Raw genomic sequence first — 14,226 nt, forward strand, 5'->3', positions numbered from 1 at the left:
TTGTACTTTTATTTCCCAACACTTTTACAATAACTTACCAATTTGGCTGATGAGTTGCCTGAACTGATCAAGGTAGCTTTGTCCCTCTGGGGTTATTCCAAGTTTTCTGATGCCTCGATTGAATTTTTCTGCTCTTTCAAAAGGATACTAGGGAGATAATTTGAAGACTACCATTATTAACAAAGACCCCTAAAACATAAAATGCCTACCATGACAATACCACTGTCCTTTCTAATTTTGTATTTCCATTGTGCTTAAAAAAAAGTCACTGAACTCTAATGACAAAAAATTTATAGCACAAAAACTACCAATATTCAAGGTCAATATAAACTAAATAAGGAGAATAATTATTAATGCCACCAAATTTATGTTTTCCACCACCATTATTTGTCTCCCTAGACCCAACTACTCTGTCAGATAGATAAAAGAAATCAATTCCTCCTAGAAACATTTGTTCAGAAATGTGTGACTAAGTTTCCATGGTCTGAGAAGTATCAGGGACTTATAGTTTTTCAAGTCTTAGCTAATTAAAAGATTTCGAAAATTACTCATTTTATATTAATAAAAAATGGAAACAATACTTATCCAACAAGTTTTATTATTTATTTCTCTAAACACTAGTAACTTCTGTTCCAATAAAGATGAGAGTGAATATAATTTTGTACTGATAACTGTAATCTGTAATTTTAATAATTATTTCACCAGAAAGTAATATTTTGCTGCTCTGACACTGAAAAGAACAACCAGTGTATAAAAGGGCTGGAACTAGGTGATGCTTAAGATAGTTCTGGATGTGGCAAATCAAACATAAGATCCATCTAAGCCTGTTGGTTCTCCATCCACATGGCTATGTACTGTTACCACTTGCAATTCTTCATTTCACTATGGGAAAACTTAGCCCTGAGGGTGAAGGGAAAACGACATTCTTATAAATTATAGATGGGACTGTCAGTTGGTACAGTGTTTTTAGAGTACTTGGCAATATGTATCAGAATTTTAAATACTCATATTCTTTGCCCTTTTCCTCTTCAAGGAATTTGTCTTTCAAAAATATTTGAACACACAGATAAATGTGCAAAGATGTTATGTGTAGCACCGTTTGTAACACAGAAAAATCAGAAAAAACTAAATATCCACTCAGTAGGAGAAGGTTAAAGGAGTTACAGTATACATCTTTACTATCAACTCTTCAAAAGAATGAGGTAGACCTATAAGTACTGACATGTGATAAGCACACTGCAAAACAGTATGTTTAGTTTTAGTCCACTTTTGTTAAGAAAAAAAAAAGCAATTATTTGTAATGCACAAATACATGTTTATCACACAGACATCTGGAGGGCATCACATGACACTGTTAATAGCAACTGCCTCCAGAAAATGAAACTGGAAGGAAAGAGAAATGAGGGAGGATATTTAGTTTATGCACTCTATATTGCCTAAATGTTTCAAAATGAGTATGTTCTGCTTGTGTATTATTTTAAAACAAAGAAAGGTAACATCTGACTACATTGATCATTTAATTTTTCCTTACACTTTTGTTTACAGTGAATGCAAAGAGTAAGAAATTGCGAGGGAAAATATAGAAAATAGGAAGCCAAATCAAGGAGACGTTATGTGAAAAATAATAAAGAAAAAAACACCCCAAGAGAGTAACTCATAATGAATTTAGCATAAACATTTGCCATACAGGCAAACCTTGGAGATATTGCAGGTTTGGTTCAAGGCCACCACAATGAAGCAAATATCGCAATAAAGTAACATGAATTTTTTGGTTTCCCAGTGCATATAAAAATTATGCTTACACTGCACTGCAGTCTATTAAGTGTGCAATACCATTATGTGTAAAAAAAAAAATGTACATGCCTTAATTTAAAAATACTTTATTACTTAAAAATGCTAACCATCATCTGAAAACACAGGTTTGCCACAAACCAATTTGTAAGAAAGTCAGTATCTGAGAAGCACAATACAGCAAAGCACAGTAATATAAGGTAAGCTTATATACTCAACAGTTGAATCAAACTACCTTAAAAAGAATATGTAAAAATACCTTATGATCATTTTGGTCCTTGATTTCCCTGAAAAACCGAATATCTTTAATCAATCTGGATTTGATATGTTCATCATACATAAATTGGCTAAATATATAGAACTTCTTTTTCAAAAACTGGTAGGTGAAATTAACCTATAAAATTAAAATTTCAAAAATTGGAGAAAGTTATGAAAATTAATTTCAAATCAATATTACTGAATAAAATAGTCTATTTATAAAGTCTAATTCATGTTGGACCTGAAATATTTAAATAAATGAAGTTTTTTTTGCCCACGTTTACAGAGCTTTCTAAAAGCTCCCCTTAAATATTTTTATGATACAAAAGGAAAAAAGAAATTTAAAAAATGGAAAATACTTTCATAATAAGACTAAGAGCTATAGTAAGAATCATAAACCAGATTTGACACTCTAGTTTTCAAGTCATAAACCACTCAAAAGTTTCTATGTTCCACCATTCATAAGATTACTTATTACTAATCTACATGTCTAAAATGATACTAAAGTAAGAAACATGGTGCTCTTTGACCTTTCCTGAAGGAAGAGAGTAAACATTCAATTATTTATCCATAAATACTTTGAGCACCTCTTATGTGCAAGGCAATGTGCCTGCTCTCATGCTAGACATGGTCATCATCATGAAGTGTATATTCTAGCAGGACAGGCATTTTAAGACAAGTATAGGTTAAATAAACTATTATATCTCACTGCAGTAATTTCTAAAATGAGAAGTGTAGGTGTTCTGAGAATGGGTTAAAAGGTCCTGACCTAGACTCAGAAAACACTGAAAAAGTAGGATTGGAGCTGAGATTAAAGTCAAAATAACAAGATTAATTCTGACCTATAGATGAAAGCCTTGTACTAATTTCCATCCCCACCACCCTCAAATATTACTAATATATTTCTGCATATGTATGCGCTTTTTTTGTTTCTATTTCATTTATTTCCGCTCTGATCTTTATGATTTCTTTCCTTCTGTTCTTCTTTCTCTAGTTTCTTTAGGTGTAAGGTTAGATTGTTTACTTGAGATTTTTCTTGTTTCTTTAGGTAGGCTTGTATAGCTATAAACTTCCCTCTTAGAACTGCTTTTGCTGCATCCCATAGGTTTTGGGTCGTCGTGTTTTCATTGTCATTTGTCTCTAGGTATTTTTTTGATTTCCTCTTTGATTTCTTCAGTGATCTCTTGGTTATTTAGTAACGTATTGTTTAGCCTCCATGTGTTTGTGTTTTTTACGTTTTTTTCCCTGTAATTCATTTCTAATCTCATAGCGTTGTCAGAAAAGATGCTTGATATGATTTCAATTTTCTTAAATTTATTGAGGCTTGATTTGTGACCCAAGATGTGATCTATCCTGGAGAATGTTCCGTGCACACTTGAGAAGAACGTGTAATCTGCTGTTTTTGGATGGAATGTCCTATAAATATCAATTAAATCTATCTGGTCTATTGTGTCATTTAAAGCTTCTGTTTCCTTATTTATTTTCATTTTGGATCATCTGTCCATTGGTGTAAGTGAGGTGTTAAAGTCCCCCACTATTATTGTGTTACTGTCGATTTCCTCTTTTATAGCTGTTAGCAGTTGCCTTATGTATTGAGGTGCTCCTATATTGGGTGCATATATATTTATAATTGTTATATCTTCTTCTTGGATTGATCCCTTGATCATTATGTAGTATCCTTCCTTGTCTCTTGTAACATTCTTTATTTTAAAGTCTATTTTATCTGATATGAGTATAGCTACTCCAGCTTTCTTTTGATTTCCATTTGCATGGAATGTCTTTTTCCATCCCCTCACTTTCAGTCTGTATGTGTCCCTAGGTCTGAAGTGGGTCTCTTGTAGACAGCATATACATGGGTCTTGTTTTTGTATCCATTCAGCAAGCCTGTGTCTTTTGGTTGGAGCATTTAATCCATTCACGTTTAAGGTAATTATCGATATGTATGTTCCTATGACCATTTTCTTAATTGTTTTGGGTTTGTTTTTGTAGGTCCTTTTCTTCTCTTGTGTTTCCCACTTAGAGAAGTTCCTTTAGCATTTGTTGTAGAGCTGGTTTGGTGGTGCTGAATTCTCTTAGCTTTTGCTTGTCTGTAAAGCTTTTGATTTCTCCATCAAATCTAAATGAGATCCTTGCCAGGTAGAGTAATCTTGGTTGTAGGTTCTTCCCTTTCATCACTTTATCATGCCACTCCCTTCTGGCTTGTAGAGTTTCTGCTGAGAAATCAGCTGTTAACCTTATGGGAGTTCCCTTGTATGTTATTTGTCGTTTTTCCCTTGCTGCTTTCAATAATTTTTCTGTCTTTAATTTTTGCCACTTTGATTACCACGTGTCTCGGTGTGTTTCTCCTTGGGTTTATCCTGTATGGGACTCACTGCGCTTCCTGGACTTGGGTGGCTATTTCCTTTCCCATGTTAGGGAAGTTTTCGACTATAATCTCTTCAAATATTTTCTCTGGTCCTTTCTCTCTCTCTTCTCCTTCTGGGACCCCTATAATGCGAATGTTGTTGCATTTAATATTGTCCCAGAGGTCTCTTAGGCTGTCTTCATTTCTTTTCATTCTTTTTTCTTTATTCTGTTCCGCAGCAGTGAATTCCACCATTCTGTCTTCCAGGTCACTTATCCGTTCTTCTGCCTCAGTTATTCTGCTATTGATTCCTTCTAGTGTAGTTTTCATTTCAGTTATTGTATTGGTCATGTCTGTTCTTTAATTCTTCTAGGTCTTTGTTAATCATTTCTTGCATCTTCTCAATCTTTGCCTCCATTCTTATTCCGAGGTCCTGGATCATCTTCACTATCATTATTCTGAATTCTTTTTCTGGAAGGTTGCCTATCTCCACTTCATTTAGTTGTTTTTCTGGGGTTTTTTCTTGTTCCTTCATCTGGTATATAGCCCTCTGCCTTTTCATCTTGTCTATCTTTCTGTAAATGTGGTTTTTGTTCCACAGGCTGCAGGACTGTAGTTTTTCTTGCTTCTGCCGTCTGCCCTCTGGTGGTTGAGGCTATCTAAGGGGCTTGATGGGAGGCTCTGGTGGTGGGTAGAGCTGACTGTTGCTGTGGCGGTCAGAGCTCCATAAAACTTTAATCCACTTGACTGTTGATGGGTGGGGCTGGGTTCCCTCCCTGTTGGTTGTTTTGCCTGAGGCAACCCAACACTGGAGCCTACCTGGGCTCTTTGGTGGGGCTAATGGCAGACTCTGGGAGGGCTCACGCCAAGGAGTACTTCCCAGAACCTCCGCTGCCAGTGTCCTTGTCCCCACGGTGAAACAGAGCCAGCCCCCGCCTCTGCAGGAGACCCTCCAACACTAGCAGGTAGGTCTGGTTCAGCCTCCCCCAGGGTCACTGCTCCTTCCCCCGGGACCCGATGTGCACACTATTCCGTGCGCGCCCTCCAAGAGTGGGGTCTCTGTTTCCCCCAGTCCTGTCGAAGTCCTGCAATCAATTCCCACTAGGCTTCAAAGTCTGATTCTCTATGAATTCCTCCTCCCGTTGCCAGACCCCCAGGTTGGGAAGCCTGACGTGGGGCTCAGAACCTTCACTCCAGTGGGTGGACTTCTGTGGTATAAGTGTTCGCCAGTCTGTGAGTCACCCACCCAGCAGTTATGGGATTTGATTTTACTCTGATTGCACCCCTCCTACCGTCTCACTGTGGCTTCTCCTCTGTCCTTGGACGTGGGGTATCCTCCTTGGTGAAGTCCAGTGTCTTCCTGTCGATGATTGTCCAGCAGCCAGTTGTGATTCTGGTGCTCTCGCAAGAGGGAGTGAGAGCACGTCCTTCTACTCCGCCATCTTGGTTAATCTCCTGTATGCGCTTTGTAACAGTCTTCATCACCCAGTTATAGAAAGGCGTGCTTTCTCAGAACTTTTCTTGTGGCTTAAACATTGCTTTTTCTTGATCTCCTCAGCAGTAGTAGTCTTAGAAGTAGTCTCTTCTTTACCCTTTCCATTCTTTTTTTTCCATACACTTATTTATTTATTCATTCATTCATTCATTTATGGCTGCGTTGGGTCTTCATTGCTGCGCGCGGGCTCTCTCTAGTTGCGGCGAACGGGTGCTACTCTTCGTTGTGGTGCGCAGGCTTCTCATTGTGGTGGCTTCTCTTGTTGCAGAGCACAGGCTCTATGGCGCGTGGGCTTCACTAGTTGTGGCGCACGGGCTTCAGCAGTTGTGGCTCGCGGGCTTAGTTGCTCCGTGGCATGTGGGATTTCCAGGACCAGGGCTCGAACCCGTGTCTCCTGCACTGGCAGGCAGATTCTTAAGCACTGCGCCACCAGGGAAGCCCATATCCTTTCCATTCTTAATAGTGGGTAACTCTGCCAGCCTCTGATCATATTTCTTCTATGCTCACCTCATCATCACCAGACATCAGGAATTTACATTCATTAGTGTGGTTAACTGATTAACAACTGTTTTTCCTGCTGGAGTACAATTATTATGAGACCAGGAAATGTCTGTTTTTCTTATCCCAGTGCCCAGCACAGTGCCTGAGACACATAAAATATGAGCATAATTATATCTGTTACATGAATGAGTGTTTGACAGATGAGGTCAAAGAAGAGTTTGATCCTTAAAGATTCAGAGTTTATTCATCCTGAAAGGCTCAGACATCTCTACATGGATGACTCCTTGTTTTAAATTTGAAACTGACTACCTATGTCCCCTTCCTCTATTGATAACCACTAACACAGAGCTCCAATCACATTACTTATCAGCTCAAATACTTCAATGGCTTCCCCACTACACTAAAATGGTCCCTACATAACTTTCCAGTCATGTAACTTCTCCCTATTCCCTTACTCCCAAATACGCTTAATAACACTTTACTATTTAAACATTTGCATTCTTCTTTCCTCAAGGAGAAACTGTGGCCTGAAAACCAGGTAAATTTAAAGACTTCTCTTTTTCCATTGAAGGAAACATAGCATATAAGCTCAAATGATTGTCGCAAGTGACTGAATGCCCATTTCTAAGAAGATTCAAGATATTTTTTCAGCAAATTGCTATTTTTATGGATATCAAATAACTAGTAAACGCCTTCCCAAAAAAAGAGCATGACTGATGTTAAATAAACTATCAATGATTTGCTTTCAGAAGCAACTTACAGAGAATATCAAACAATGCACCCAGATATATACTTATGCTGATGTCCTCAAATCTCCAACGTTATTTATAATGATGATCTTAAGATGGTAAAACATTCTAAAGTGCCTTTTTTTTTTTAAGATTTTTTTTGATGTGGACCATTTTTAAAGTCTTTATTGAATTTGTTACAATACTGCTTCTGTTTTATGTTTTGGTTTTTTTGGCTGCGAGGCATGTGGCATCTTAGCTCCCCAACCAGGGATCAAACTCGCACCCCCTGCATTGGAAGGCGAAGTCTTAACCACTGGACCGCCAGGGAAGTCCCTAAAGTGCCTTTTGAATTACAAAGCTTCCATCACATCTAACACAATTTCAGTGACATTTTAATTATACCAAACAGAAAAATGGAGGTTAAGGTATAGTATAAACAAGCAATAATGTATATTTACCAGAATATTTGATGAAAAAAACTATATTTCAAACTACCAAATTCAACAGGGGTCTATTACCCACACAACCCCCCTCCCAGAAGGTTCTTACTGTTGTATTCATGATTCCTGTGCCATGTGTTCGAATTGAATTAGCAATATGCCGAATGTTAATAGTGTTCAAATGTTTATTATTGCTTGTTCGCTCAATAAAAATCTGTAATGAAACAAACACAATCAATAGCAAACACTGGCCAGTTAACCCAAGAATCTTAGAATTTTATTTTATTAAAGATAATTGAAAAGTCATTCAAAAAGATAATACAGTCAAAGCAAAGGAATAAACAGTATAATCTCTAAACAATTATTTTTTGTCTTCTTTATTTTACTAACTTGCACTATTGAGAATCAATTCTTTGCCCCTCAGCCTTTCTACATTAAAAAAATTTTTCTTCCACGCACATTATGGTCACCTTATCTTTGACAAAGGAGGCAAGAATACACAATGGAGAAAAGATAGCCTCTTCAATAAGTGGTGCTGGGAAAACTGGACAGCTACATGTAAAAGAATGAAATTAGAACACTTCCTAACACCATACACAAAAATAAACTTAAAATGGATTAAAGACCTAAATGCAAGGCCAGACACCATAAAACTCGTAGAGGAAAACACAGGCAGAACACTCTATGACATAAATCACAGCAAGATCCTTTTTGACCCACCTCCTAGAGTAATGGAAACAAAAACAAACAAACGGGACCTAATGAAACTTAAAAGCTTTTGCACAGCAAAGGAAAACATAAACAAGACAAAAAGACAACCCTCAGAATGGGAGAAAATATTTGCAAACAAAGCAATTGACAAAGGATTAATCTCCAAAATATACAAGCAGCTCATGCAGCTCAACATCAAAAAAACAAACAACTCAATCCAAAAATGGGCGGAAGACCTAAATAGACATTTCTCCAAAGAAGACATACAGATTGCCAACAAACACATGAAAAGATGCTCAACAGCACTAATCATTAGAGAAATGCTAATCAAAACCACAATGAGGTATCACATCACCGGTCAGAATGGCCATCATCAAAAAATCTACAAACAATAAATGCTGGAGAGGGTGTGGAGAAAAGGGAGGGAACCATCCTGCACTGCTGGTGGGAATGCAAATTGATACAGCCACTATGGAGAACAGTATGGAGATTCCTGAAAAAATTAAAAATAGAACTACCATATGACCCAGCAATCCCACTACTGGGCATATACCCTGAGAAAACCATAATTCAAAAAGAGTCATGTACCACAATGTTCACTGCAGCACTATTTACAATAGCCAGGACATGGAAGCAACCTAAATCTCCATCGACAGATGAATAGATAAAGAAGATGTGGCACATATATACAATGGAATATTACTCAGCTGTAAAAAGGAACAAAATTGAGTTATTTGTAATGAGGTGGATGGACCTAGAGTCTGTCATACAGAGTGAAGTAAGTCAGAAAGAGAAAAACAAATACCATATGCTAACGCACATATATGGAATCTAAAAAAATGGTACTGATGAACCTAGTGGCAGGGCAGGAATAAAGACACAGACGTAGAGAACAGACTTGAGGACATGGGGGTGGGGGGAAGGGGAAGCTGGGACAAGGTGAGAGAGTAGCACTGACATATATACACTACCAAATGTAAAATGGATGGCTAGTGGGAAGCTGCTGCATAGCACAGGGAGATCACCTCAATGCTTTGTGACAACCTAGAGGGGTGGGATAGGGAGGGTGGGAGGGAGGCTAAAGAAGGAGGGGATATGGGGATATATGTATACATATAGCTGATTCACTTTGTTGTACAGCAGAAACTAACACAACATTGTAAAGCAATTATACTCCAATAAAGATATAAAAAAAAATTTTAATAAAAAATTTTTTTCTGAAACTCACTCACTTGATTGTTGAGATTATAGAGGTATCGAGACACAAATATATGAATGTTTCTCATAATTTCCAAGACATCCAGGCCCTACAAAACAATCCACAAAGAAGTTCTACTATTATTAAAAATAATCAGACATATCAATATAGTGACTTACTGCTTATACCAAGTCTCCCAATATTTTTAAATTATTTTAAAGAACAACTATACAAAAAGTACAACCAAAGGTTAAAAAGAGCCTTCTGACATGTACAATTAGGACTATCTACTTGGGGAAATCTGACTGCTTGTTATCTTATTCCTTTTGTGTAGACAGGAATGGTTAAATTTAAAATTTCGAAGATCCATGACTCACAATCATTTCACCACCACTCTTGAGAATATTTGTCTTCCCAAGGATCTTTTCTATATTTTTTGCAAAGTAAACTAATGGCCAGATTCTAAAAACAGATTTTAGAATCTATTTTAGATTCTAAAAGATTCTAAAATAATAGCCAGATTCTGGCTATTATTCTATATATAATAGCCAGAATATGTGTATTATATATAAACAGTATATACTTATAAAATATATACTATTTTTCAGGCATTGTGCAAGGTTCTTTATATGGAATTCTCCAATATGAGGTATTATTCTTAATTCCACAGCTGAAGAAAATGAAGCTAAGGGAGTTCCGCAAGGAAGCTAGGAAGAGGCAGAACACAGGGATTTAAAAAAATCTAATTCCAAATCCTTATGCTTCTTTTAATCATACTAGACCACTTTTAATATACAAGTTACCTAATAAGAATCCTTCATTCTTATTACTCTAATACCTAACGGTATCATATAAACTGTTCCATAGCTTTTCTAATTGGGGCTCAAAGTAATATCACAATACCCCTTTGATTAAGTTTTTATTATAGATTTTCTTATGTTTTAATCTAAAAATGTATTTACTCATTTTTTTTCTCCCATATGAGCTGAGAGTGTTTTTATTTATTTCTGTATCCCTAAATGTAGTTCAGTGTCTAGCATGTTTTCAGTAAATATTAAATTTATAAATAAATGAATGAAAGGATATACAAACTGATCCTGCAATGGGTCCCTATATATGCAGTAAGATGAATGAAAAATTATGATCCTCAACTTTCGGAACTGAATTAAGATTTTTTGGTAAATATTATCTGGATTATCTTAGAAAGAATTACATGCAAATTAACTGAAAACAAACCTCCGCACTCATGAGATACTGCCATACTGTAAATTAGCTTATTGAATTAGTAAAGCTAAATACTTGTTTGCACTCCTCATTTTAAGACAAATACAATTACATAAATTTAACCAATTTTCTAAGATATTAAAGCTTATATATTGTATCTAGGTTTAAAATTCTTAACTGTCACCTTGATTAAACTTTTTAAAATACGGCAGAAGTCGCCTCACTATCCCAACATGTTTCTGAAAAGCTGTATATAAATCTATGTATATTTCAAATTTTCAACAAAAGGAAAAGTATAAACATTTGGAAGGCTGTGGTAAATTCTTTCATAAAGCAAATTAGCACCATCTAATTTTTTATTCTTCTCAAGTATGAGGTTTTTTCTTGGAATATAAACACATACTAAATAAAGTAAAAAGAAAAAATTTTTCTTAGAGAAATGATGTTATGATGCCACAATCAGACTATACTAAGAACAGTTTATACTATACCTGTTCCAAAGTCTGACTAGGAAGATGTGCCTCAGTCATAACCAATCCATAACGCTGAGTAGCTAAATTTCTCATTTCACTGTAAGTGGCCCAGTCATGAAGAGCTACTGTTGTTAGATTGTAGAAAGTCTTGTCTAGGTAGTGAGTTACATAAGCTTCAAAAAAAAAAAACAATCAAAACTTTTCTGATTCATGAACAGTAGGAAAGGCAGAGAAATGAAACTAAAAAGGAAACAACTTGTCTTTGAACATTAAATTTCTTCCTTTAAAATAAGGTGCTAGGGGGCTTCCCTGGTGGCGCAGTGGTTAAGAATCTGCCTGCCAATGCAGGGGACACGGGTTCGAGCCCAGGTCTGGGAAGATCCCACATGCCGCGGAGCAACTAGGCCCGTGAGCCACAACTACTGAGCCTGCGCATCTGGAGCTTGTGCTCTGCAACGAGAGGCCGCGATAGTAAGCGGCCCATGCACCGCGATGAAGAGTGGCCCCCGCTTGCCACAACTGGAGAAAGCCCTCGCACAGAAACAAAGACCCAACACAGCCAAAAATAAATAAATAAAAAATAAAAATAAAGGAATTCCTTTAAAAATAAATAAATAAATAAATAAGGTGCTAGGAAAATAAAAATGAAGAAACAAAAAGAAATTCAAGAATAAATGCACTAAAACAAAGAAAGATTTTCTCAAGGTTTCGTTTTTGTTATTTGCTCTTTAACAGGGCAAACAGATATAGAATATGACCCTAAGAAGGAAACCAGAACACTCACCTCGAATGTCAATGAAACGATTGAAAAACCGAATTGGATTCAGAGAGAAAAAAAGGGCCAGGTCTTTCATGCCAACTTTGAAAGGGTTTCTGTCATCCAGCTTTAAATGAGTATGCACAGAAAGTCGCAGGTCCTTCTCTATTTCTTTGCACAACTTGTCCAGCAAATGCTATTCACAAAAGAATTGCTATCTTAATTTTTCAAAATAATATTCTAATTGTATTATTCTTCTAGGTGTCTATGTTCTCACTGTTAGAGCTTTAATATCTGTGCAATGATGAAAAAATTTGTCAAACTGGTTTAAGAGTCTAAATACTCTATGGTAAAATATTATTTTATTGGGAGAGTGAAATTATTTTGCTATCTATTGAAAATCAATGATTTTTTTTGACCAGGGAGCAGTTAGATGAGGTCTAATGAATTCATTAGTATTTTAAGTATAACACCCTTGAAAAAAAAATCAAAAGTTAACATCTGATGGCTTCATTACAAGGAACATGAATACACAATATTAAGCATAAAATTTATAGAAACCAGCAACAAAGGAGGAAAGGTTCTGAGAATATGCAAGAGAGAAAATTTTTTAAAAGCTTCCTTCTAATAATCATTAAAAAAAAAATCACAAAACTCATTGAGCTAAAGGCAATGAAATTAATCATTTTTTTCTGGTGTACCACGGGGTTCTAAGTACTGGCCAGACATGTATTTTATTTTCTAAATACAAGTATTTAATATGAGAAATTATATTTAAAAATTTCACAATTTTATCAAACCTATATAAGGTTTATATTGTGAAGTTTACTCATTTTTAATTCCTCCCTCCATATAAAAATACTGCTAGTTGGAAATTTAATTTTAAAGATATCAGTGTTTATAATACACACTTCATTAAAACAGGGACGGATGTACTATACTGCATTCAAATTATCTGTTACACAAGTAATAGGCTTTATACTTTTAAATATAAAATATTTCAGTCATTAGCTTTCCAAATGAAATTCAATAAACCATTAATAGTTAAGTTACCTTAACTATATGACCATTAGCTGCAGACAGTAGTCAAACCAATTTTTGCATTTGCATTCTTCTAATAAACAGAACTTTAAATTCAAATATACTACTTACTAAAGTAAAAAAAAGTTTTCCAAATTCCTAATCTGGATTTCTATATTAAAAATTAGGAATTAAAGACCAATTTAGCACAATAGTGATAGTTCCTTTGTGATTTACAATAATAATCTTAAATTTGTGAAAGCCTGCTTCAATCCAAAAAGTTTTTCTAAACATTGCATTCTAGACACGTTTTAAGCTTTTCAATCTCAAAATATGTTACCTCATTTAAAATTTCCATGATTTCCTTGTCATAGCAATCCAGAAGTACTTCATAGGACTCTAAGTGCCTTGCATGCATCATAGCAGGTACACAGTCACGTAAAGCACTGAACATGTACTAAGACGAAAAGTAGAATGTACATGAATTTAGAAAAATTACATCTCTAAATTATGTTACAAAGGTTAATTATCTACCTTGAAAGACAAAACCTCAATCTGAAGGCTGTTTTTTTTACACATGACTATATTACTTTCCTAAGTAAGAGTCGAATTTTATTCTCTAAAGCATATACTTTAAGTATACAAAAAATTCACATTAACTTATCCTTTTCCTACCTTGATCATTCAAATACACTCATTTCCATAAAGAAATGGAAAGATCTGAACAACATATAACTTACTGACAAATAAGTCATATTATTTTGACACAAACGAAAACCCAGTGCAATGAGAATGATTAGGAATATGAGGGGAAGAGTGAAATATATATTAATTCATTAGTAGTAATATAAAATTTATCTACAGACTATATAAATTGTACTGAATATGCATAGCACTGTTAAAAAATGGCATCAGCAGTTTTAAAACACTTTATTAAATGATCTATTTTAAAATTAATTAAAGTGGTTTACACAGTGACTAAAAAAATGATGGGTTTATTCTTTACATTATTCTTTACTTACATGTAATCTGGCTGCATCAACAGCATTTTCATATACATCATCTAAATAAATTGGGAAGACAGCTCGATGCCAGTATAAAAAACAACAGTCACATTGTGTTTGGACTCTACAATGTAAAGTAATAATTAGTGGTACCAAAATTGAAGTAACCCCAAAAAATAATAAAAGGAATGACATTATATATCATAAGGGTAAAAGCTGTGTCTTACTCATTTTTTTGTATTCCTTACATCATTTAACCCAAAATTAGTATAGAAAAGC

The 14,226-nt window shown here is 35.3% G+C and overlaps 1 protein-coding gene across 3 annotated transcripts in view; it reads right to left on the minus strand.

Moving 5' to 3' along the window:
- Window positions 1–14,226, minus strand: part of WASHC4 (WASH complex subunit 4) — a 56,198-nt gene that overhangs the window by 13,790 nt on the left and 28,182 nt on the right. For all 3 annotated transcript variants that reach the window (XR_009702476.1, XM_061204205.1, XM_061204204.1), the window contains exons 19-26: window positions 13,966–14,071; window positions 13,284–13,400; window positions 11,951–12,119; window positions 11,185–11,339; window positions 9,504–9,578; window positions 7,670–7,774; window positions 2,051–2,185; window positions 39–147 (exon numbers count right to left, since the gene is read on the minus strand). Coding sequence is in view for 2 of the 3 variants with exons in the window: in XM_061204205.1 (XP_061060188.1) it covers window positions 39–147; window positions 2,051–2,185; window positions 7,670–7,774; window positions 9,504–9,578; window positions 11,185–11,339; window positions 11,951–12,119; window positions 13,284–13,400; window positions 13,966–14,071 (971 nt within the window). In the remaining variant the exon portion in view is untranslated. The remainder of the gene's footprint in view (window positions 1–38; window positions 148–2,050; window positions 2,186–7,669; window positions 7,775–9,503; window positions 9,579–11,184; window positions 11,340–11,950; window positions 12,120–13,283; window positions 13,401–13,965; window positions 14,072–14,226) is intronic.

Source organism: Eubalaena glacialis, chromosome 11 (genome assembly GCF_028564815.1).
Source record: "Eubalaena glacialis isolate mEubGla1 chromosome 11, mEubGla1.1.hap2.+ XY, whole genome shotgun sequence".
Lineage (NCBI taxonomy): Eukaryota > Metazoa > Chordata > Mammalia > Artiodactyla > Balaenidae > Eubalaena > Eubalaena glacialis.